Below are 27,630 nucleotides of genomic sequence, written 5' to 3'. Positions count from 1 at the left end.
TGCATTCAAAAAGACAGCAATGCTTCACTTAATTAATCAAATCATGCTTCAAAGAAAAGAAAATTCATTCTCAATATTACTGGTGTTCACAATCAGCCCTTGTAAACTAATTATTGCTTGAACCATTTTATTCAGCTCAATTTTAATAAAGCACACTGAATGAGAACAGTGTGCAATATTCTGGATATTTTTTAAGCAGAGAAATTACCTTCAAAGTGATAAAAACAGCATTTATGAGTTTCCCCAAATGTTGTTAAATTGAAAAAGGATCTAGAGCTTTCCTGGCGTATATAACTTATAAACTCTTCTTGGGCTTCCAGCCAGGTACAGTTATCAATTATAACTGACATTTTGATGGCAAACACTGCCACCTGCTTCAGGGATGATGCCTGGGCACGTCTAGTCTGGTGGTATTTATACTCCCTTAGTCCATCCCTCCTAATTGGATGAGGGCTAACCAATCAGTTTTCTGCCCTCCCACCTTGTTTACAATCAAATTACTTCAACCGCTTCCTTCACTAGGTGGTCCCAAAAGCCAGTGGAGTGGCACAGTAGTTTTGTGCCGTCAAAGTCAATCCTATGGCCATTGTGAGTGCAGTGTTCTGCTACCACCCATTTCTCCGGGTAACCCAAACGGATACACCCCCTGTACTCTTTGATGCAGCACAAAAATATTGTGCCGCTCCAAAGGCTTTTGGGACTGCCTGGTAAAGGAAGCCACTGAAATAAAACTAAAAGAAAACCATTTTAACCAAGCCGAAGTAATAACTGGAATTGGATTGTAAACAAGGTGGGAGAATGGAAACCTGAATGGATGAGGACATCACCCCTGAAGAAGATGGCAGATTGAAACATCAGTTATAATCGATACCTGCACCTAGCTGGAAGCCCAAAAAGAGTTTATTCGTGCTATGAAATTGTTGAATTGGACGAGTGCAAGTCTATCTGACTGCACAATAAAATCTAGAGTGATTTTTTTTTTGCCAGCAATATTCCAAAGCTGTAAGATATCCAAATGAGGATGGCAGAGCTGAAATAAACAAATTATGCCATGGATATGACTACAGAATAATTCACAAGCAGAAAGAATAGTCCCTGATCAAATGGCATGAGGAGATCAGGCCTATGGTCTTCATTACAAACTTCCAGTTCCAGTAAGACGGTGGCGTGTTCAGTCACAGCGGCTTCTACGGGGTCAACAAACGATGTCATTAAAGATGTCATTGTCTGGACATTAAGAAGTTAAAGTGTTGCAGGTCTACCCCATCAGCAAGTTGCTCATTGGCAGAGAAAATGAAGGAGCTGCACATTGTGCTGCTGCCTGCATCAAAGGAGGCATACAGTCTCATTAACAAGCAACTGTCTTGGTCGCTTTTCTTGGGATCATTGGAGCTCTTTGGGCATTGTTAGTTTGATTCACTGATTTATTGGTGGTGCGAAGGGGTGGACAGGGAGGGAGCTGCATGGTCTTAGTCATAGTGAGGACTAGGCCTCAAGCTGAGGTGTCATCTGTTTACAGCCTCTAGGAGAGGGGATTCAGAGCCAGTAAGCTCCACAGGGGTTGCTATGACACAGCACCCAGGTTAAAGTTGATGTTGTTCTCCCCCACCCCCAAGTGTTTGCACGGCAGAAGACAAGCTGTATTGCGGCTGACTGCAAATTTCTGCAGCATTCGTGGCTTACATAGTTGTATCTTACTGATATCTTTATGTGCTTGCTATATTGTTAAAGTCGAATCGGAATAAAACTCCGGAGACCAGCAGTCAGCTAGTTACAACAGTTTATTGTGCACCCTCCTGCAGGAGTTTGATTCCCAGTTGTCAAAGGGAAAGCAGGTAAGTACTGCCACCATCCGACAAGTGGACCCGCTCCCTCAGGTTACAGCCGTATATATATATATATACACACACACACACATAGTAAGCCCTATACATTACTGTTGCAAGATGTTATTTGAACTGGTACGCCCACCAAGTCTGTTGGTGCGAAATTTAGTTACACATAAGATAGTCCGCTAGATCAAGGCTTAATTACAGATGGATGTGCTGTCCAGTCCTTATCAGCTATTCCCTTTGCTAGGCCCTGACTTAATTACAGATGAATGTTCCTTCCTACCCTCCTCCCCCCTACTTAAACGAGGGTACAATGTACAACATTATCAAACTCTCAATGTTTCTCTGCAAGCTGAGGAGAACTGGTAACGAGCCTGTCTTAGCTGGCTGCTGAAGACAGAGTTTACTTCAGTTCAAAAATTCCTATTCAGTCCCAATTATTCTTTTAGCCAGAGGTTACATAGGTTCGAAATGAGTTTTTTATATCCTCAATTCCTCAATATTGTATGTGTTATGTGTGCTTTGTGCTGTGTGACTGTTGGTACTGTGTTTTGCACCTTGGCCCCCGAGTAAAAATGCCTCGTATGCCGTATTCATGAGTATTGAGGTATGGTTGAATGACAATTAAACATGAATTGAATTGCATGTCCCAACTCACTTGTATGGAGTATCTTGACAAGTTCTCTATGATTTAATCCTGTTTTCTTGTCCAACTGCTGGATTGAAGCAGAACCTCCTATTGCTGCTGCAGGAGCAAAAGCAATAAAATTTAACATAACAAATCAACAATGAGCTCAAAGGGACATTGAGAAAGTTTATGGCCCAGGCTTTCATGTGCTGCAGTGAAGGTGTCACTGATGATTTGGAGCTCAGATTCAGAATGAGCACATGCACAAACATCAACTGTGTATTATAATTCAGTGACCAGGGTTGGTGAGACCTTAGATTATCTCTAGAGATAAATTTGAACATCTCCTGTTCATCTTGTACATTAGCATGGAAAGCTACTGAATTCCTGAGGATACCAAGATAGAATCTTTATATAACTGCCTCTGGGGGAAACTCACTAAGTCAGATATCAGCAAATGTCACCTCTAACTCTGGTGTACCAATGTACCTCAGGGAACTCAATAGCTCTTGGCCCAGTGAAAAATATTCAAAGACCAAGCTGCCTAACCTGAGAACCAGATCATTGTTTTACTAAGAAGCAGAGATACATGTTCTCCTGCAAACATGGGCAACCTACAGCGGGTATTTCAAAGTACTGAAATATTTCCATTGACGCTTCCACAAAATCCTCCAACTCTACCAGCAGGATAGATGAACCAACACCAGCATACTCTCCTAGGCTAAGAGCAGCAGTATCAATACTCTGATTATATTTAATTAGCTCCTGGTTGGACCTCATTGTCAATATGCATGACCTCAGACCATCTGGTATTTCACTTAAAGGAACAGCAGGCGGGGTTGTGAAGAAACAAATATGCAGCGTGTGACATCAAAAACACAGAACAAGCTACCAGAAATGTTAAAATCTCAACATGCTTCAGCTAGGGATTCATTGTTGCTTTTCTGCTCCAGACTTCCTGTCACTTATCAATATGGTAGTTTCTGAGACATAACAATAGGCTGCTTCACAGCTGCTTCATACAGTAGTTCCCTGGAGCATAATGGGACGAATGCTCAGTTGACATTGCAAAGCTGAAACAACACAATGTGCCTTGGGGGAGCTCTACAGTGTATATTCCTAGGGATGAAGAGTGAGTTGACATTTGTCATTTCTACTCTGAATCTATTTAAATATCAGTAAATCCTTAAATTTAGTGCTCATTAATCTCCTGTAGCGTCAGAAAAATTAAGGCAAGTCGGTCTTGTCTAGCAGAGTTTTCCCAATCAATTGAACCCACACACCCTCACATTAATGTAACCATTATTTTTCCCACTCCAAGCAATTCTATCTTCAACCAAGGCCAATTCAGGATCTGAACAAAACTTCTTTAAAAAAATGACAGTATGCAGAAGGTCATAAACAGTCAATGTTTTGGGCTGAGACTCTTCATCAAGTCCTGAATCATAGACTTTTTAATCATTTCCATAGATGCTGCCTAAACTGCTGAATTCCTCCAGCATTTTGTCTGTAATTCTTACATCTGAAGAATCTTGTGTTTATATATGGTGAAAATTTGCTTCAATTATTTCATCAGCAACATAAAGTTATGTTAAAATAATAAACAAATGCTGGAAATACTGAGTTAGTCAGCCAGCATCTCGAAGAAGAGAGCTTATTTTTCAGGTTGATGAATTTTATTTAGTGACTCTAATTAATATTGCATATTTTCTACTGGTTACATCATGGCAAAAGATGCTTGATTTCTTCATTGACATGGAGATGTACCAATGCTCTCATAGATCTCACAACAAATCTTCCTCTCCTAGTTCTCATCTCCATCCCACCGATTGTGCTATTGGCAGCCTAATCATATTTAATACTGTCTTCCTTGCTTTTTGAATGCTTCCCATAGCAATCTCTTCACCCTCTTCTCCTGTCAACTTACTGTGTCCTGGGGTTCATCAATCTTGCTATTTTATCAGACAGGAATCTGAGTAGAATTATTTATACAAGGCTCTGGTCTTTAAGATGAGCAGCCTTTGCATTCTGGACTTGGCAGGGTATCCATAAATTACCAAGTTTCCCTGCATCCTATTAGTCTCATGATCAGAACACATGGGTGTTCTATATTCTACTTCACCAATTTGATGACAGTAAGGAACCTGGAGAATGGGTAGCAGAGTATCTCTAATTCTACAAGGAGTAAACTGTACAAGGATAAAATCAGACCCAGCACCTTAAGCATTAAGAATGTACATTAAGAAATGCAGTCTTTTTGTATACAAGGTGGAAACATCTGCTAAACAGAGGCAATTGTAACTCAGTGCAAAGGATAAATTAATGAGAAAAAAGTTGACACCTGGAATATAATAGGGGATAGTGCAAGATCATTCACCTTAGAAAAAGAATGACAAAGCAAATTACTATTTAAATGGTATGAGATTTTTCTGACAGAATGAGATCTGGGAGTACTCATCTTGGAAGTGCTAAAGGTTAAGGTGCATGTACAGCATAAAATTAGGATGGATAATAAAATGCTGGCCTTTACGGAAAGGGACAAATAACATAAACGTGGGAATGTTGGTACATCTTTAGAGGCCAATGGTGAGAGAACACTTGGAATACTGCATATGGTTTTAGTCTCAACATTTAAGGAAAGATCTGCTGGCATTGCAGACTACCTGCACTCCAGCTTTCAGGGAATTATGTACTTATAACCCAAGCTCTTTCTGTTCAAGAATACTCTCCAGGACCCTGTCATTCATTGTGGATGTCCTGCTCTGGTTTATCTTCCCTAAAGGTATCACTTCACACTTGTCTGAGTTATTGTACAAGTAGGTATTGAAGCCAAGGTCTTAAAACTCATCCCCTCAAAACAAATCAACAAGCTTCAAGACCTTGGCTTCCATACCTCCTTGTACAATTGGATCACCTGTCCAGCTCTCGGCTCTATCCCTCCCCCTCCTGTCTTCTCCTATCATTTTGCATCTTCCCCTCCCCCTCCAGCTTTCAAATCCCTTACTCACTCTTCCTTCAGTTAGTCCTGACGAAGGGTCTCGGCCTGAAACGTCGACTGTACCTCTTCCTAGAGATGCTGCCTGGCCTGCTGCGTTCACCAGCAACTTTGATGTGTGTTGCTTGAATTTCCAGCATCTGCAGAATTCCTGTTGTTTGGATCTTCAATTTCCTCGTTTGCAGACCCCAGTCAGTTCGGATTGGCAACAACATCTCCTTCACAATGTCTATCAGCACAGGTGCACTACTAGGCTGAGCGTAGCCCCTGATCTACTCACTTCATATTTATGACTGTGAGGCTAAGCACAGCTCCAATGCCTTCTTTGGAACAGAGGAGGCTGGGGGAAAATAATTGAAATCTGTAACATTCCAATATGTGCAGGAAGAGTAAGTAAGAATCTATTTCCCTTAGCAAAGGGGTCAAAAAGCAGGGGGCATAGATCAATTGTAATTGATAGATTTTTTTTTACCTATAAGTGTGGTGAGCAACTGAAAACTCACTGTCTGCAAGTGGAAGCTAAATCACTCATAGTATGTATACAGAAAAACATGAGACTGAAGACAAGAAATATGAAACAACAGCACAAATGCTGGAGGAACTCAGCATGTCAGGCAGCATCTGTGGAAGGAAATGAAGAATTAATGTTTCATGTCAAGGGTCTCATTCCAAAACACTGACTGTTCATTTCCATCTATAAATGCTCTCTGACCTTCCGAGTTCCTCCAGCATTTTGTGTGTGTTGCTCCAGGATACTTACATAGTATTTATAATGCACACTTCTATTGTACACAGCAAGTCTACAAAACCTAGTGCTGGAAACTGGAATTAAACTGAGCAGCCCTTTTTTTCCCCTCCTCAGAAAAAAGGTGCAGGAAGAGGCCACCAAACCCCCTCAAGCCTGATCTGCCCTTCATTATTTCAATGAAGAGACAATGGGTCCAAATGCTCTCCTTTACTGTTGTAAATTTCCTTTAATTCTATTTTCTATGATTCAATGAAGTGAAGGTTTAGTAATCTTCCAGATTATTTTCAATTGAAGGGGAAGATTTCAAAGATAATGCCTGATGAAGATAAAGATTCTGATGCAGGGTTTGATGACCCATTTTCTAAAACGACTTAATGTTGTAAATAAATTTTAAAAATTGGAATGCAGTCAAATGCAAAGGCACACTGTACTTCAATGTAGGTACTTATAAGTAGAAAAATTCAACACAAGCAACCAAAAGTTTCAGTAATATTAATACAATAAGTTTTTTTGTTATCAATTACATGGCAACTGCCCTAGAACAGCAAAACTTTTTACTTTCATGTTGTTTTTATTGAAAGGTGATGGGATTCATTCAAATATACAGTGGCATGCAAAAGTTTGGGCACCTCGGTCAAAATTTGTTACTGTGAATAGCTAAGTGAGTAAAAGATGACCTGATTTCCAAAAGGCATGAAGTTAAAGATGACGCATTTCTTTAATACTTTAAGCAATATTACTTCTTTTATTTCCATCTTTTACAGTTTCAAAAAAACAAAAAAGGAAAAGGACCCAAAGCAAAAGTTTGGGCACCCTGCGTGGCATGCTCTGCTCTTTTGAGGTTTATCCACAGATTTTCAACGATGCTTAGGTCGGGGGACCGTGAGGGCCATGGTAAACCATCAGCTTGTGCCTCTTGAGGTAGTCCATTGTGGATTTTGAGGTGTGTTTAGGATCATTATCCTGTTGTAGAAGCCATCCTCTTTTCACCTTTAGCTTTTTTACAGACGGTGTGATGTTTGCTTCCAGAATTTGCTGGTATTTAATTGAATTCATTCTTCCCTCTACCAATGCAATGTTCCCTGTGCCACTAGCTGCAACACAAGCCCAAAGCATGATCGATCCACCCCCTTGCATAACAGTTGGAGAGGGTTCTTTTCATGAAATTCTGCATCCTTTTTTCTCCAAACATACCTTTGCTCATTGCGGCCAAAAAGTTCTATGTTAACTTCATCAGTCCACAGGACTTGTTTCCAAAATGCATCAGGCTTGTTTAGATGTTCCTTTGCAAACTTCTGACGCAGAATTTTGTGGTGAGGATACAGGGAAGGTCTTCTTCTGATGACTCTTCCATGAAGTTCATATTTGTGCAGATGTCGCTGCACAGTTGAACAGTGCACCACTATTCCAGAGTCTGCTAAATCTTCCTGAAGGTCTTTTGCAGTCAAACGAGGGTTTTGATGTGCCTTTCTAGCAATCCTACGAGCAGGTCTCTCCGAAAGTTTTCTTGGTCTTCCAGACCTCAATTTGACCTCCACCGTTCCTGTTAACTTCCATTTCTTAATTACATTACAAACTGAGGAAATGGCTACCTGAAAACGCTTTGCTATCTTTATAGCCTTCTCCTGCTTTGTGGGCATCATTTATTTTAATTTTCAGAGTGCTAGGCAGCTGCTTAGAGGAGCCCATGGCTGCTGATTGTTGGGACAAGGTTTGAGGAGTCAGGGTATTTATAAAGCTTTGAAATTTGCATCACCTGGCCTTTCCTAACAATGACTGTAAACAAGCCATAGCCGTAACGAGCTAATTAAGGTCTGAGACCTTGGTAAAAGTTATCTGAGAGCTCAAATCTCTTGGGGTGCCCAAACCTTTGCATGGTGCTCCTTTCCTTTTTTCACTCTAAAATTGTACAAAACAAAATTAATACACTAATCTTGCTTAAAATGTTGAAAAGAATGTTTCATCTTTAAGTTTATGACTTTTCGAGATCAGTTCATCTTCTACTCACTTAACTATTCACATTAACAGAAATTTTGACCGAGGTGCCCAAACTTTTGCATGTCACTGTACGATTTGTTCAGAAGGGAGCATTTCAAGTAACCAGACAAAATATTTTTATATTCTCACCAATCCTCTACCAACTAAGGTCATAAATATTGTTAAACTCAGAAAATTGAGATGTTCAAGGAATTCTGGCTGAGCAGTATATACTAAACTAGCACACACTTCAGCTTACTAACAACTTTGAATTAGGTGCAAAGAGCAAATCAATTAGCATAGAATTATTTTCCAATTTAAAATCAAACTGAAAATGTGGCCTTCTATATATTGGCGAGACTCGACGCAGACTGGGAGACCACTTTGCTGAACACCTATGCTTTCTGTCCGCCAGAGAAAGCAGGATCTCCCAGTGGCCACACATTTTAATTCCACATCTCATTCCCATTCTGACATGTCTATCCACAGCCTCCTCTACTGTAAAGATGAAGCCACACTCAGGTTGGAGAAACAACACCTTACATTCCATCTGGGTAGCCTCCAACCTGATGGCATGAACATTGACTTCTCTAACTTCCGCTAGTGCCCCACCTCCCCCTCGTACATTTATTTTTATACACACATTCTTTCTCTCACTCTCCTTTTTCTCTCTCTGTCCCTCTGACTATACCCCTTGCCCATCCTCTGGGCTCCCCCACCCCCCCCCCCGGCCGTCTTTCTCCCTGGGCCTCCTGTCCCATGATCCTCTCGTATCCCCTTTGCCAATCACCTGTCCAGCTCTTGGCACCATCCCTCCCCCTCCTGTCTTCTCCTATCATTTTGGATCTCCCCCTCCCCCTCCCACCTTCAAATCTCTTCCTTACTCTTCCTTCAGTTAGTCCTGACGAAGGGTCTCGGCCTGAAACGTCGACTGTACTTCTTCCGAGTGATGCTGCCTGGCCTGCTGCGTTCACCAGCAACTTTGATGTGTGATGCTATATGCTTCCTGCTTTTATTCTGGACTTCTGGCAGACATTGAAGAGAAGTGTTCGAATATCAATAGTTAGCTCAATATATGATATATGGCACAGAAACGGGTAATTCAGCCCAACCAGTCTACATTGCAAACTTAAGCTTCACTCCAGCCTGCTCTAGTTTTTTCTCATCTCAATCTATAAGCATAACCCTCTATTCCCTTCCTTGTACATTAGCGCAGCTGCTCCTTTAATACCTCTAAGCTATGCATTTCAGCCATTTCCTGTGGCAGCAAATTCCGCACTGGGTGAAGAAATTGCATCTGAATTCCCCATTGGAATTCAGAGTGACTGGAATCAGAATCAGATTTAATATCACTGGCCGATGTCATGAAAATTGTTGCTTTGCAGCTGCATTACACTGCAATAGATAATAATTAAAACTATAAATTACAATAACTATATACAAGTATATATAAAGTAGTAGTTTAAAAAGAGACGGGAAAAGTTACTGAGGTGGTGTTCATGGGTTATTATCTAATGGTGGAGGGGAAGAAGCTGTTCCTGAAAAACGTCTCTTCAGGTGCTTGTACCTCCTCCTGGGTGGTAGCAATGAGGAACAGGGCATGTCCAAGATCCTTAATGATGGATGCCGTCTTTTTGAGACATCATCTTTTGAAGGTATCCTCAATGCTGAAGAGGCTGGTCCCCATGATAGAGCGGCTGAGTTTACAACCTTTTGCAGTATTTTTCCTGATCCTGTGCAGTAGCCCCTCCATACCAGACAATGATGAGCCAGCTAAACTGCTTTCCATGGTACATCTCTAGAAATCTGCTAGAAGATTTGGTGACATACCATGTCGGTTCAAACTCCTATTAAAATATAGCAGCTAATTGTCCAAATGAAATATTAGCTTCTTTGATTGCCATTCTATCATTAGCACTGTTTCTTCTTTCCACAGATGCTGCCTCGGTGCTTCCATTTGTCTTTATTTTGTACTGGTACACTCCAATTATATTCTTATCCATTACTAAACATATACTCTCTAAATCTATGCTATTTCAAATTCTTGAAGAATTTTATTGGGTCTTTCCTTTGTCTTTAAGACCTAGCTTGCTCATCCTTTCCAGATGTTTAATCTCATTTCCAGAGTCGTCTTTGCAAATCTTATTTCTGTTCAACCTTAGCAGTGCTTCTGTATCCTTACTATAAGTGGACCAGAGCTGTATGCAATACTGTAAGTATAGTCTTACAAAGTTTGATATAAGCCTAGTGTAATTTCATTACTTTTCAACTTAATCCTGCTAGAAATAAAGTCTAATATTGAGTTTGCCATTTTAATGGCCTTTGCTTTCTTTCTTCAATATTTTTATTAAATTTATTAAATTCATACATATAAATACAGAATTCATGAGGATACTTATTACAAATCAAAATAAAGTAGCACATAATGCAATATATATAAATCACACTGATACAGTCACTGTATCCCATATTCATGATCAAATAAAATAAATTGAATTATGAAATACAATAGTATGGTTAATTATATTATTAAAAAATCTATACCCGCTACCAAGACAAAGCTGGTTGGTTAAAAAAAAACAAAAAAAAGAGTACTTTACCATATAGTGTTTTACAATAATATCCCAGATCTATATTTTAATAACAATAACAATTCAAAGATTTTCAAAATAGTTCAGAAAGGGTCCCCCATAACATTTGAAAATCTTAATTAGAATCAGAAATCAAACAACGAATCTTCTCTAAATTTAAACATGACATAACATCGCTTAACCATTGAGCATGTGGGTGGGGGGGGGCAACCTCCTTCCATTTAAGCAAGATCGCCCTCCCAGCCATAAGAGAAATAAAAGCCCGTACCCGCAAATGACAAAGCTCCAAAATTATAGCTCTTTCCTCAACAATACCAAATAAGGCAGTCATAGGATTGGGCTTAAAATTAACTTCAAAAAGTACAGAAAAAGTTTGGAATACATCTTTACAATATTTTTCAAGGCCCGAACATGACCAAAACATAAGAATTAATGAAGCCTCTCCATTATTACATCTGTCACAATAAGGAGATACAGTGGTATGCAAAAGTTTGGGCACCCCGGTCAAAATTTCTGTTACAGTGACTAGCTGAGCAAAAGATGAACTGATTTCTAAAAGGCATAAAGTTAAAGATGACACATTTCTTTAATATTTTAAGCAAGAAAACTTTTTTTATTTCCATCTTTTACAGTTTCAAAATAAGAGAAAAGGAAAAGGGCCCGAAGCACACATTTGGGCACCCTGCATGGGCAGTACTTAGTAACACCCCCTTTGGCAAGTATCACAGTGTATAAACACTTTCTGTAGCCAGCCAAGAGCCTTTCAGTTCTTGTTTGGGGGATTTTCGCCCATTCTTCCTTACAAAAGTCTTCTAGTTCTGTGAGATTCTTGGGCCATCTTGCATGCACTGTTCTTTTGAAGTCTATTCACAGATTTTCGATGATATTTAGGTCAGGGGACTATGAGGGCCATGGCAAAACCTTCAGCTTGCGCCTCTTGAGGTAGTCCATTGTGGATTTTGAGGTGTGTTTAGGTTCATTATTCTGTTGTAGAAGCCATCCTCTTTTCATCTTCGGCTTTTTTACAGACGGTGTGATGTTTGCTTCCGGAATTTGCTGGTATTTAATTGAATTCATTCTTCCTTCTACCAGTAAATGTTCCCCATGCCACTGGCTACAACATAAGCCCAAAGCATGATCGATCCACCCCCGTGCTTAACAGTTGGAGAGGGGTTCTTTTCATGAAATTCTGCACCCTTTTTTCTCCAAGCATACCTTTGCTCATTGTGGCCAAAAGGTTCTATTCAAGAGGTTCAAAGGAACATCTAAACAAGCCTGATGCATTTTGGAAACAAGTCCTGTGAACTGATGAAGTTAAAACAGAACTTTCTGACCGCAATGAGCAAAGGTGTGTTTGGAGAAAAAAGGGTGCAGAATTTCATGAAAAGAACACCTCTCCAACTGATAAGCACAGGGGTGGATCGATCATGCTTTGGGCTTGTGTTGTAGCCAGTGGCACAGGGAACATTTACTGGTTGAGGGAAGAATGAATTCAATTAAATATTAACAAATTCTGGAAGCAAACATCACACCGTCTGTAAAAAAGCCAAAGATGAAAAGAGGATGGCTTCTTCAACAGGATAATAAACCTAAACACACCTCAAAATCCACAATGGACTACCTCAAGAGGCACAAGCTTAAGGTTTGCAATGGCCCTCACAGTCCCCTGACCTAAATATTATCGAGAATCTGTGGATAGACCTCAAAAGAGCAGTGCATGCAAGATGGCCCAAGAATCTCACAGAACTAGAAGCCTTTTGCAAAGAAGAGTGGGTGAAAATTCCCCAAACAAGAACTGGAAGACTCTTGGCTGGCTACAGGAAGTGTTTACAAACTGTGATACTTGCCATAGGGGGTGTTAGTAAGTACTGACCATGCAGGGTGCCTAAACTTTTGCTTCGGGCCCTTTTCCTTTTTTGTTATCTTGAAACTGTAAAAGATGGAAATAAAAAAGTAATCTTGCTTAAAATATTAAAGAAATGTGTCAGCTTTAACTTTATGCCTTTTGGAAATCAGTTCATCTTTTACTCATTTAGTTATTCACAGTAACAAAAATTTTGACCAGGGATGCCCAAACTTTTGCACGCCACTGTATATCTGCAAAAAAAACGAGAGAACTTGTCTTTAGACATATGAGCCCTATGTACCATTTTAAATTGGAGGGAAAATGACCTTTTTAGTTTGTGGTGCAACATTTGGCGACTAGTACATTTGTATTCCAAGATCACTTTGCTCCTTTACCCCAGCGGTCCCCAACCACCAGGCCGTAAAGCATGTGCTACCAGGCCGTGAGGAAACAATATGATTTGGCGATATGTGTCAGCTGCACCTTTCCTCATTCCCTGTCACGCCCACTGTTGAGCTTGAACGCACGCGAGGTCATTACCCACACATCATCCATGTCAGCGCGGGAAGGAGATCAACTCCTCGAGCTTGCAAATGATGGCGGGCTGAAAAGTATGTTTGACATAACATCTCTGCGGGCATTCCGGATCAAAGTCAAGGCTAAATATCCTGAGATAGCCACGAAAGCACTGAAAACGTTGCTTCCATTTCCAACATATTTCTGCAATGAATGCAACAAAAACTAAATTGCGGAATAAACTGGACATAAGGAACCCCATTCGAGTATCGCCGTCTCCCATCACCCTTCGATAGGACCGTCTCGTTGCAGGAAAACAAGCCCAGGGCACCCACTGATTCAGCGATATTGATGTGTTGTTGCAATGATTTTATATGTTCATATGGGGAAAATATGCACTGTGTGTTAAATATCCAAACGTTACTTAAAATGTTACGATGCTATTGACTTACTTATATAACCATAGAACAATTACAGTACGGAAACAGGCCATCTCTGCCCTTCCAGTCTGTGCCGAACGCTACTCTCACCTAGTCCCACCGACCTGCACTCAGCCCATAATTCTCCATTCCTTTCCTGTCCATATAGCTATCCAATTTTTTGTTAAATGTTAATATCAAACCTGCCTCTACCACTTCTACTGGAAGTTCGTTCAAAACTTACTTCAAGCTCCCCTGTCCTCCCCTAATTGACTTATCACTATATTCATGCGAGGAAAATATGCACTATGTTTAATATTAAATTCGTTAGATAAACCCTTTTAAAAACGAAATTGAGTGTATTAGCAATTTATTACCTATATTCCGGTCGTGATTAACACCCTGCCCACCCCCCAACAGAATCGACAAAAACGATTTGTAGAGAAAATTCGGCATGTTACATGTACGCGCATGCGCACTGGTGACCGCGCATGGCCTCATGGTCATTGTAGTCTTTCTCGGGGTAAACCCAAGGTTTTTGACTGCTACTCTTGTCCGTCGGCACCCCCCCCCCGCAAGAATATTGTCAATATTAAACCGGTCCGCAGTGCAAAAAAAGTTGGGGACCCCTGCTTTACTCTATTTAGAGTCACATGACCCTTGGTATCTGAAGGAGAATTCATCACCTATGAGGTTTCCAATTTGAATAGCCCCTGTATAAACCGAAAATTAATCCTTTGAACTTCATAGTAAATGCAAAGCACAGAGTGGGACCGAATTGTGCAGACTGTTCTCAGATAGATTGCTAAAACTTAATCAATGATCTGGGAAACACTGCCTAAAGGTTGGTGGAAGCATATTCAATAGTAAAATTCAAAAGGAAAGTGAACAAGACTTACAAAGAAGGATAGATTTTTCAGAAAGCTAACAGAGACCCTATGCCTTCTTTCTGTATTGGACAAATTGATCATCTTGGAAAATATGGTGCTATGTCTATACAACTTAAAATGTTGTTGATTGATCCACTGAATGGCTCCATCAGTAGAGATCTATCGGAATTTGGGCGAATTGTCATATTTTGAACGATGCCTTTTGAAGTCAGAATCAACAGTCTTATAAATCAAAATAGCATTTGACAAATTGAATACAGTTTAATGAGGATGACTGAAGGAGAAGCAGTAGATATAATATACGCACACATTCATGAAAGCATTTAATAAAGCACCATATAAAAGGGTGTCATTTTAAACAAAAGCTCATGGGGTTTGCAGTAACATGTCGCATAATTTATGTACTTTTATGTTCTGTGTTATTTGAACCAACATGACTATGCTGCTGCTACAAAAAGTTTTTTATTGTTCCTGTACCTCACTGTACCTGTGTGAGACAATAAATTTGTTTTGACGTGGAATATAATGCATGAATATATTGTGGTTTTGCCCTTTCACTGAAAAAATAGTTAATAGTTTTTGCTAAATGGTGAGAGACAAACATATAGAGGGATTTTGATACGCTGATTTGTAAACTGCAAAATTAACCTGCAGGTACAGCGAACAATTGGAAGACAAATGTAATACCGACCGGCCTTTGATCCAAGAGAGTTGGAGTTCATGAGTAAGGAAATCTTGCTAATATTGTACATGACTTTGACAAAATGTCCTTTGGGGTTCTATTTGCAATTTTAGTGCCAATGGGTAAAGGAAGATGTATTCATTTTGGAGTCTGTGCAGCACTGGTTTACTAGATTAATTCCTGGGAGGAAGGATCAGATCTTCCCGCGTAAAGAGCCTGAATAATACTTGCCCTTTCCTTCAAGTTGAGAACAATAAGAGAGAAGTACAAGATCCTAATTAGCAAGGTAGATAATGAGGGGCTGTTTTGGATAATTGGACCACGCTTTAACAATGCTTCAGAAAGCAGAATCTCGGGATAAGACACCCATCCTTTAAGACTGAAAGGATTAAAAAAATTATTTACAGAGGGATTTAAAATCTTTGGTAACTACTTCCTCAAGAGGACTGCAGATATGAGGTCATATAGCTTGTTCAAGGCTGCTTCTGGCTGTATGAAAGCTGACTGGCATATTAGTCAATATTGCAATAACAATTTTTCTAACTTTTCTGCAAAGCCAAAATTTGTTTCACATTGCAGCTTATTACAGTCATACCATGGCTTTTAAAGAGGATGGAGAAATGTTTTCATGTTTCACACATGCTGGATAAAAACATACACTGGCATCACAATATTCAAACAAGCCTTGATCCTGAGTAGGAGTTAAAAAGGTTCATTTCTGAAATTGCATGTTTTTTTAATATTTCTTGGGAGCACCATAATCATAGAACAAAAACAAGTTGATCTTGCAACAAATACATGCTAAGCTGCTGATATTTTTGTTACAGAGCCTTAATGAATGGATAAAATAGATTGTTTCTTTCTGCTAGCCTTTCTTCATTAATTAAATGTGGGAATTAAATACGAAACAGCTTCACAGCCAATATTGCTGCATCAAGCTACAATACAAAAAGAACCACGAAACTCAAGATCACTCAGGAGTGACATGAACAACCAAAAATGAAGCCAGATGCAAGCTGAGCGGCGCATCTTAAGGAGTGTACACAAAGGGTTTCCACACAACTATGTGTGAACTTCCATTAGACCTCCATCTCATTGATAATACCAAGCTTGAGAATGCTTACCTCGCCAAATGCACCTCTGCCAATAACTTTCAGGATTTCAAAGTCTTCCTTGTGGAGCCGCATCTGCTTCACTTTAACAGTGAATGGTTTGGCTGTAATAGAAAAACAAAAGCATTACTTCACCTTAAAGAGATGACAAGGAAAACATTGGGGCAGGTTATTAAATGTTGAAAGGAATGGGGATGGGATCACAGTCACTGACAAAGTTTCTTGTATCACTTCTTCATTTTTTTCATACTTTCTTATGGCATAGAACAGTGTCAATTGCTTACTGAGTCACTTTCAGCTTTCACAGTGTTCCCATCAATGTCATTTCCCACTTATGTCCCAGGTAACGAGATGAATGTGCTTTCTAATACTGCAAAAAATGCTAATCTACTAACAAGTACAATGACCACAATATAATGTCAAATTAACTGAATGCATTTTAAATTATCCATTATCTATATTCCAAACAACTTTAGGTTAAATTTTCTGATTATATAATGGTAGACTTCCAAGAAATATCTGAACATTTTGTTAGTCAAGTTACATCGAAGGGAAGAAATTCAGCATGTTACTGACAAGGTGCTGTACATGAGACTGCTAAACAAGTGCTCATGGTATTACAGAAAAGATAATGGCATGGCCAGAAGTCAGGTTGACTGGCAAACGGCGAAGAGTGGGAATAAAATGGGCCCTTTCAAGTTGGCAGACAGTGACCAGTAGCATTCTATTGGGTCCACAACTTTTCATGTTATATGTTAATAATCTGGATGTTAAAATTGATGGCTTTGTGACCAAGTTTGTGGATGACACAAATATAGGTGGAAGGGCAGGTAGTGTTGAGGAAGCAGAGCGTCCATAGAAAGACTTGGACAGATTAGGAGAATAAGCAAGTGGCAGATGGAATAGTGTAGGAAAATGTATAGCCACACACTTTGGTAGAAGGAATAAAGGTACATACTATCTTATAAACAGGAGGTGAATTTAGAAATCAGAGGAGCAAAAGCCTGCAGGATAAGTAAGGAAGGCATATACGTTAGTGTTCATTTCAAAAGGATTAGAATATAAAAGGATGTAATGCTGAGGTTTAATGAGACATTGTTCAGACTTGTAATAGTGTGTGCAGATTTGTGCCTTTCATCTCAGAAAGATTGTTCTGCATTTGGAGACAGTCCAGAGGAGGTTCACGAGATTTATCCTGGGAAAGAAAGGGTGAATATATGAGGAGCATTTGATGGCTCTGGGCCTTTACTTTTGAGGTTTAGAAAAATAAGAGGGATCTCAACTGAAACCTATCAAATGTTGAAAAGCCTAGATAGAGTGGACGTGGAGAGAATGTTTCCTGTAGTGGGGGAGTCTAGGACCAAATGGCACAGCCAACAGAAGTACATTCCTTCAGAAAAGAATTTCTTTAGCCAGTGGGTAATGAATTTGTGGAGTTTATTGCCACAGACAGCTATGGAGGCCAAGTCATTGAGTATATTCAAAGTGGAGGTTGTCAGGTTCTTGATCAGTAAGGGTATCAAAGGATATGGAGAGAAGACAGAAAAATAGGATGGGAGGAGAAATAAATCAGCCATGATCAAATGCTGGAGCTGATTAGGCTGAATGGCCTGATTCTGCTCCCATGTCTTATCGTCTTCTCTCAGTATTTGAAGCTCAGCATCAATGAAGTGATGCTGAATTTCAATTATGGCCCAAGGAGTAAATATGTGAAAAATTAAGTCACTTCCCAGTGGCCGAACATACCTATGCAGAACGCCATGCAAATATCCCCTACACATTTGCCACATTTCTGCCGCACATTTCCCTCAGAACATCTGCTTCCAATTTATGCTTCCAAGTTCCTACCTGATAGCTTCACATTTCCCCTTACTCCAATTAAACACTTTCCTACCTTGTTTGCTCCTATCCTTCTCCAATGCTATGGTAAAGGAGATAGAATTGTGATCACTATCTCCAAAATGCTCCCCCACTGAGAGACCTGACACCTGACCAGGTTCATTTCCCAATACCAGATCAAGTGCAGCCTCTCCTCTTGTAGGCTTATCTATATATTGTGTCAGGAAACCTTCCTGAACACACTTAAAAATCTCCACCCCATCTAAACCCCTTGCTCTAGGGAGATGCCAATCAATATTGGGGAAATTAAAATCTCCCATCTCGACAACCCTGTTATTATTGCATCTTTCCAGACTCTGTCTCCCTATTTGCTCCTCAGTGTCCCTGTTACTATTGGGTGGTCCATAAAAAACACCCAGTAGAGTTATCGACCACTTTCTGTTTCTAACTTCCACCCAAAGAGACTCAGTACACAATCTCTCCTATCTCTGATCAGCAGTGCCACCCCCACCCCTTTTGCCACCCCCCGTCCTTTCTGAAACGCTAAAGCCTGGCACTCTAAGTAACTATTCCTGCCCCTGAGCCATCCAAGTCTCTGTAATGGCCACAACATCATAGCTCCAAGTACTGATCCACGCTCTAAGCTCATCCACTCTGTTCATGATACTCCTTGCATTAAAATAGGCACACCTCAAACCATCAGTCTGAGCGCATCCCTTCTCTATAACTTGCCTATCCTCCCTCTCACACTGCCTACAAGCTTTCTCTATTTGATAGCCAACTGCCCCTTCCTCTGTCTCTTCAGTTCAGTTCCCACCCCCTCTCCCCCCCCCCCGGTGTGACTACTTGCCTTTAGCTGTCATCTATCACCTCCTCACTTTCCCTCACTAGATGAAGGTCATCGAGCTGCATCTCTAGTTTCCTACCCGGTCCCTAAGGAGCCACAGCTTGATGCACCTGGGGCAGATTTGGCCGTCTAGGAGGCTGGGAGTCTCCCGGACATCCCACATCCGACACCCAGTACAGAACACTGGCCTCGCAGACATACTTCCTCTTCCTATTCTTCACAAGTAACCTACCTACCTTGAACCACTGAGCCAAAGCCCTCCTACTCAGACTCCCTCTACTCTGACACCCACTTTATAAAGTTGTCTTCTTTTTAAATTCTTCCCACCGGTCTAACTCGCTGGCATCCACGCACCTGCACAGTCATGCCTCGATCAAACTGCTGAAGAAAAAATGCTTTCCTTTTAAGTTCCTCCCACCAAGAAGCATTAGCAAACTTTGAGATATGTATCAAATTATATCTTTGTTTCATCTCTGTCAAGAGTCCTATTTGTAAATGAATTCTGATATCAAGAAACAATTTTATGTAAGGATACATACATAATTGAAACATCACATCTTTATATAATCTTCAAGATAGCTTCAGATAATCTGGTGTCCCATCACATTTTTAGTAGCATTATGGAACTAAAAACATTAATCAGTTTTGAATGACGTGTTGAAAATAATAAAATGTACACTGTTAGCTCTGTGAGCTTCCCAAGAGCAAGAAATTTAATTGCACCTTGATGCATTTGTCAAACTAATCTGAGCCTAAGTTCCTGTTTTGAGACATAATATCTGTTTGGGAGGAGTGGTGCATGTACCACTCACCATCTGAGTGATTGCCAGAGGTAGGTAATTGTATAATATCTGATTTAGGCGAGGACTTCAAACACCATGGCATAAAAGAGTTGTTTAGTATATATTCACATAATGATCAGTCCAGACATGGTGGGCCTGCTTCTTCTACTGTATGACCATCATACTATCATATTTAATGTGGTTGCCAGCTTCCTACATCGATAACATTCTTGTTTTGAAGTGGAGTCACCAACTAGTCCTAGCAATAAGAAAACCTTCAACAGTGAGTACCCATGACATTATCTGTATTAGGGTCCAGCACAGGGAGCTAGGTGGAGCAAAGAATGGATCAAGAGCTAAAATGATGTTGTAGTATAAATGGCACATGCATAAGGAAATACAGCAGGAAGTTAGAAGCAGCATGGGGTTGAGGAAGCACCTGCTTGAAAGAAGCATAGGAAATGGAAGATAGCTAAAGATTAAACATTAGCTTTATTTGTCACACGCACATCAAAACATTGGAAAGTACATTGAATTGCATTATTTCCATCAACTCAAATCAGAGAGGATTGTACTGGGGCAGCCCGTAAATGTTCTGATGCCAACATAGTTTGCCCACCATTTATTAACTCTAACCCATACATCTTTAAAATGTGAGAGGAAACCGGAGCACCTGGAGAAAACACGTGGTCATAGGGAGAACATACAAAATGCTTACAAACATCAGTGGGAATCAAACCCCAACTGGTGATTGTTAGCGCTGTAAAGCAATTGCACTAACTGCAATGCTATCGTGCTGTGTTTCGAAATTAATCTGGTGGGAATAGGGTGCTTCTGGAGTTGGGACATGGGGATGGAAAATACTAAGCTGTCTGTTACTAGATTAATTTAAATGCCACTTTGAATTTTTGTTTTTTTATTAAAATAAACTTTAATTGCCATTTCAAATTACTATAATTGCCAAGTATAATTCTTTTTTTAAGTGTGATCATTTAAGTATTGACAAAGGAAAATCTACCAGATTCTCAAAGAATATACTACTAGGAAAACTATTTTCCATTTCTAATTCTCTATTTTAAAGTGCATCAAGATCCTTGTATCAAAACATATTTCTGTATGGGCAAATAAGCTTTTTCACATACACTTTAAAATCCCAGCAAATGCTGAAAAATGCAACTTAATTCTACATGACTAGGAATTTGAATGACAGGGTGGTGGTGGGGGTGGCATGCACCTTCATTTATAATAATCTTCCAATAATAAAAACGTTTACAAAATCGTCCGAGTTTCCTTTCCAGTTATAGCAAAGTAATGAAAGGAATCTTTTTTTCCACATTAAATACTTATCCTGAATAACATGGGAGCCTACACTCAGATGCAGTATGTAAACCAAAGTTCCATTCCATCTATGGAGTCATCCACACAGGTCAGCCTACATACACTTGCAAGAAAAAGTTAGTGAACCCATTGCAATTACCTGGTTTTCTGCATTAATTACTCATAAAATGTGGTATGATCTTCATCTAAGTCACAATAATATACAAATACAATCTGACTAAACTAATAACACAAACAATTATGCTTTTCATGTCTTTATTGAACACATTATGAAATCATTCAGTCAGGCTGGTAAAAGTATGTGAACCTTTGTATTTAATAACTAAACCTCCTTTAGCAGTAATAATCTCTACCAAACATTTCCTGCAGTTGCTGATCAGACTTGCACAACAGTGAGGAAGAACTTTAGACCATTTCTCCATACAAAACTGTTTCAGTTCATCAGTATTTCTGGGACACCTTGCATGAACCTCTTCAGATCATGGCATATCATCTCAATTGGGTTAAGGTCTGCACTCTGACTTGGCCATTCCAAAACACATATTTTCTTCTTTTTAAACAATTCTGTTGTTGATTTACTCATCTTTCAGATCATTGTCTTGTTGTATCATCCAACATCTATTAAGCTTCAGGTGACGGACCACTACCCTAACATTCTCCTGCAAAATGTCTCAATACAATTTTGAATTCATTGTTCTTTCAACAACTGTAAGCTGTCCAGGCCCTGAGGCAGCAAAGCAGCCCCAAATGATGATGCTCCTCCCACCATGCTTCACAGTTGGGATGAGGTTTTGGCGTTGGTGTGCAGCGCCCTTTTTCTTCTGAATATAGCTGTGTGCATTTCTGCTAAAAAGTTCAACTTTTGTCTCACCTGCCCACAGAACATTGTCCTGCCAAAGGGTTTCACCCAAAACATCGACTGTACTTTTTTCCATAAATGCTGCCTGACCTTCTGAGTTCCTCCCACATTTTGTGTGTGCTGCTCATTGTCCTAGAAGCTGTGGAACATTCAGGTGGTCTTTTGCAAACTTAAGATGTTTGGCAAATGGTTTTCTTTTTGGAGAGTAATGGTGTCCTCCATAGTGTCCTTCCAGGAACACCATTCTTTTGCAATGTTTTTCTTAGAGTGGACACATGAACAGAGATTTCAGCAAATTCTAGAGATTTCTACAGGTCTTTTGCTGCTACCCTTAGGTTCTTTTTCACCTCCTTCAGCACTGGACACTGTGCTTCTTGGTGTGATCTTTGCAGGACGCCCACTCCTAGGGAGAGTAGCAACAGTACTGAATTTCCTCCATTTGTAGACAATTTCTCTTAATGTGGACTTATGAACAGTGAGATGTTTAGAAATGCTTTTGTCGCCATTTCCAGCTTCGTGCATCTCTATAATTCTTCTTCTAAGATCCTCTGAAAGTTGTTTTGATCGAGGCATGGTACAGGTCTTCCTTAAGAGCAGGCTTTGTCAGTTACCTGACTTTATATGTCTTTTTTTTAAATATAGCACACGGCACCTCTACAACCCACACTTCCAATCTCATCTCATTGATTGGAACATCCAACTCCAAATAGCTTTTGTTGAAGGCATTACCCCAAGAGATTCACATACCTTTTTTTGAACCTAGATTGTGACTGTTTCACAAGAAGTACAATTATTTGTGTGTTACTAGTTTAGGCCGATTGTGTTTGTCTATTATTGTGACTTAAGGCTGGTTTATACTTCTGCGTCAAATCGATGCCGTAGGTACAGCGTAGCCGCGAACCCTACGCAGTGCCTACGCGGATTCCTACACCGTAGCCCGACGCGCACCTCTCCCAAAATGTAACTACATGTTGCAGCAACGCAGACCGCAACAACTGTGATTGGTCCACTTGGTAGCATCGCATTTCCTCCTACGCTGCAATAGCTTCCCATTGGGCAACTGAAGGGCAGGGAAGGAACTCTGTCTGCAATGCTTGCCATAAAGCTTTACAGACCTCTGAAATTATGGAGGACACATTTCGCTTTTACGAAAAGAAAACGCTCTCTTCAAGCTTGTTTACCCCGAGAAAGACTACCATGATCAAGAAGCCTTGCACAGGCAGGTGTGTGCGCATGTGTGACATGCGGGAATTACAGAGCGACGTAAACACACCAACGCACAAATATAAATGCTCACAACAGCGTTGCCCAATTGTACAGGCTATGGTGCAAGCTTGACGCACAAGTATAAATCAGTCTTTAGATGAAGATCAGACATTTTGAGTAATTAATGCAGAAAACTAGGTAACTGCATAAGATTCACAAACTTCTTCTTGCAACTGTAACTTAGGTAAACCCTAGGAGGGGCATCCTGAGGATCTAAAAATAGACAAGCTGATTGCTGGGGATTAAAGAATGCAGCACTATCTATGAAATCCCAGATCTTTACCACCTTGTTTTCATTTGCAATGTCAGTAATAGATCATAACCAATTAGAAATTTGTTGGTTGAAGTCTCACTCCAAAGACGTCAAACAATTATAAATTTCTGTACAATATTGAGAGAATGTTGCTCTGTGAGAGACTCCAGCTTTCAACTAACTCATGAAACTAAGATTAAAAACAGAAAATACTCATGTCAGGCCACATCTGTTAACAGAAACAGAGTTAATATGTTTGTCAGTTCTGATAGTCTTCAGACTGACCCACTGGAAATTTCCAGCATTTTCTGTTTTTATTTTGATTTCCAGCATCTAAAGCACTTTAAAAAATACACATTAAACAGAGACCTCAAATCCTCTATTGAAGGAACCGCAACATTTCCAGAGATGCTGCTTGTCTTGAGTTTTTCCAGTATTTGTATTTTTTATTATCACCTATCACTCCATTTAGGTAGATGGTACAAATCCCATACAACTATTTTGAAAAACTCCCATCTCCACTGACTTTAAGTCCCTGCTTAAACATATTATCCATCCATTTTCCTCCAATACAGCTACACTCCTCACGTCAAAAGTATTTCACTGGCTATCATCTGGATATCTTCCAGGGTATATCGAATGTACAAGCAGTTGTCCTTTCATTCCTTGGAACATAAACACACCTCCTGCCTAATGTATGATTTAATTCAATTACTACTTACCAGTTTCTTCTATTCTCCTGATATCCTTCCTTAAAAACCTTACAATATACGTCCCAAAATTTCCACAAACTTTGCGATAAATCCCATCATCTTAAAACTCCCATCTAGACTGGTTCGAATTTTATTGAACTAATTTATTATGGGTTTCCCCACCAGACAAAATAGCATCCTACACTTAACTTGATCAATCATTTCATCATATGAGTCTCATATTAAATCAACCTCAATGAATGCAGTGGAAAGGGAGGTGGAAAGAAAAGTATTTAAATAAAACTCTTTCTGACCATCATTAACCACCATGTATACAGATGTGCTTGTACATGAGAAGGTGCAGAGGAAGTCACCAGAATATTGATTGGGATGGAGTTTTTTGTTTTAAGAACTGACGAGATAGGTTAGGTTTGTTTTCTTGGAACACATAAGGTTGATGGGATATCTGATGGGAGGGGATAGGATGAGAGATGTAAAATTTTGAGATGTTCAGGGAGGTTAGATTAGTAAGACACTTGCCCCCATTGCAGTGGTGTCTAAAAACAGAAGGCACAGTAGTGATACAAAGTTTAGAGGGGATCCAAAAAGCAATTGTTTCATGCTGTGACTGGTTGAAATCTGGAATGGACGAGCTAAAGGGGTGGTGGACTCAAGGACTCTCAGAACATTCAAGTAACTAGATGAGTACTTGAATCAACAAGGCATAGAAGGCTACAAACCAAAGGCTGGAAAAGAATTAAGAGATGGAGCTGCAAATGGAGAAGGGTACCTAACGGTCTGCATGGACTTGATGGGTTAAAGGATCTATCTGCGTAACACAGCTTAAGTTTAGATGATTATAGCCACAGTGGATGGCTAGGAGCAGGTCTCCTTCACTACATCGTAGTCTAGAAGAGGAGCACTGTGAGAAAGGCAAAACTTTTTAAAATTGTGGAACATGCATAACTGATATCTCTGTATTTTTCTCAATATGATAAGTAACACTTGCCAGTTTACCCAAAATTAACCTTTCACCTCTCTTTAAAACAAAGTTTAACAAGTTATAGGAACACAACAGTCCTGCATGCTTTGCCAATCTGCTCTTTCAGTTTATGGCTATCATTTAAGATATTGAAGGATTTTTCTCTGGAATTGATCCATGGTAAAAAAGCACACTGAAATGGAGCTAGTTAAAAACTTAAAAACCTCTCTAATCAAATCACTAATGGGCCCTTCCATCTTCTAATATGCTGTTCAGTTACTTATTTGCTGCTCTACTCCAACATGTATTAGACTATTATCTTTTTATAGCAAATATCATGATAATCTGTCCAATATCACCCAGTTTATCTCTCCAGTCTGAGCTCTTGCTACAATTTTAATGGTTGACCCCAGAGCAGTCTGATAGCTGTGTGTGTTTTTTATATAAAGGTTTTATGCTTCAGGCAGCAACACTACAAGAATTCTAAACGATCAACTTTCAGAAGCTGATCCAACTGGCCAGCAATCACAGTAAAGCCCTATGCATTCTTCAGTAAATTTACCCAGAACAGAAGTTGCATTCAATTTCCTAATGAGGCTTGAAGCAATAACCTCCAAACTCAAAAATACTATCAACTGAGCAAAGATAACTCAATTACTTCCAAACATTTTGGGTTATTTCTGAATAAATAGGTTCACTGATTTAAACCACACACATTCAGACATGTATAAGCATTGTACAAACACAGTTCCTGACTTGCTGTGCACATCTTTATGAAACTAAGGTAAAAATTCATTAGTTATTTTAGATTAATGCCTATCTTTTTTCTGAAAAATAATCAACATGTTTTAATGTAAACTGTAATGCGATTAATAATACCTTACATACAGGATAAAACACAGCTTAAAATTAAGGAAACAACACTACCATGACAATAAAAGGTCAGCCCTTCCAAGGAGAACTTTCCATCTGCTTCACACATATGCTCCATTTTAAAGTAGGAAAGAAATATTAAGATGCATCCGGTTAAGATGGTGGCAGTAACTTGTGACTTTGCACGTGCACTCCCGAGCAAACTGCCCTCTCCACTATCCTATACCCGAGAAACCCTTCTAAACCTCCAATCTGCTACATCTAGCAAGATCAACAACATCCCGGCGAAGCTACTGACCCAGCTGGAGATCACTGCGCCAGAATTGCTTCTTAAACTCTGGACCGCACCTGGACCCAACCAGTGAGGTCCACCACGCTCCCGGAGACCTGCAATCTGCTACCGTGCCGGAGCGCTTGGAGACACGGTCCATTCCGACCAGCACCTCTTTGGAGCAGACGACCTCACAGAAGTGACGGCGGAGACCTCAAGGTGCCCCAGATGCTTCCCCGGAGCAACCACTGTAAAGCCACGTTGGTGGCCATCCACAGCTGCCGGAAGTGAGGCCTCCGCCACCGACCTCAGAAATCGAGCCCGAGGCTCAGCTGGAGTGGAGGCCTCCGCAACCGTGACTCGGCTTACGGACTTGTTTCAGCCTGGAGCCCGGCCATCCGGGATTAAATGTCAACTTCAGGGCCCAACCCAATCGACAGCCCGGGCCCCCGGCAGCTGGAAGTGGCAGCGGAGTCTCCCCCGCCACTCGGCCCGACCCCGCGACCAGCTGATCGATCCCTGCAGGATGGGTCCACCAACCTCAAACAGCTGACAACAACACACTGCATCGATGGAAACCTGGAAAGATGCCCTATTTACCGAGGACGCGTGGGAAAAGAGCTGGGCTGCTGGTCAAATTGAAGCTGAGGGGCTTCAGGGTCCCTATGCCCACCATCCTATTAGCTAATTGTGCAAGCCATAGAGAACAAGGTGGATGATCTTAAAGGGAGACTCATCTACTGCAGGGAGATGCAGAACTGCTGTGTATTCTGTTTCACCGAGACCTGGCTCTCCCCTGCCACCCCCGACTGTGCCATCCGACCGGAGGGATTTTCAATCCATCAGATGGACCGCACGGCGTCTTCGGGCAAGACGAGGGGAGGTGGTGTCTGCCTACTGATCAACACTAAGTGGTGCTCGAACACAGTGGCACTTACAAGCTCCTGCAGCCCGGACCTGGAACACCTGCCGGTGAAGTGTCGTCCCTACTATCTGCAACGAGAAGTCACTTCGGTTTTACTGACAGCAGTCTACATTCCCCCCCAGGCCAACGTGGAGTGTGCTCTGAACATACTGTATGCCAACATCAGTGAACTTGAGACCAGGTATCCAGAGGCTTTGCTCATTACAGCCGGGGACTTTAACCAGGCCAACCTCAGAAAGGCATTGCCAAAGTTATACCAACATGTCTCCTGCCCCACCAGAGGCTTGAATATACTTGACCACTGCTACACAGCAGTCAAGGATGCCTACCGTTCTGTCCCATGACCTCACTTTGGAAAATCAGACCATCAGGCCGTACTCCTCCCGGCTTACAAACAGAAACTGAAGCGGGAGGTCACGGTGTCAAAAGTAGTGTCGCGTTGGACGGAGGAAACGGATGAGGTCCTC

At 40.6% G+C, this 27,630-nt stretch overlaps 1 protein-coding gene across 7 annotated transcripts in view; it reads right to left on the bottom strand.

Annotated features, from left to right (window-relative positions):
• Positions 1–27,630, bottom strand: part of LOC134342449 (serine/threonine-protein kinase MRCK alpha-like) — a 623,460-nt gene that overhangs the window by 444,437 nt on the left and 151,393 nt on the right. For all 7 annotated transcript variants that reach the window (XM_063040586.1, XM_063040588.1, XM_063040587.1 and 4 more), the window contains exon 2: positions 16,249–16,340. In XM_063040586.1, coding sequence (XP_062896656.1) covers positions 16,249–16,340 — 92 coding nt within the window. The remainder of the gene's footprint in view (positions 1–16,248; positions 16,341–27,630) is intronic.

This window comes from Mobula hypostoma, chromosome 2 (genome assembly GCF_963921235.1).
Source record: "Mobula hypostoma chromosome 2, sMobHyp1.1, whole genome shotgun sequence".
Classification (NCBI taxonomy): Eukaryota; Metazoa; Chordata; class Chondrichthyes; order Myliobatiformes; family Myliobatidae; genus Mobula; species Mobula hypostoma.
This window is presented reverse-complemented; position numbering and strand designations above follow the sequence as displayed.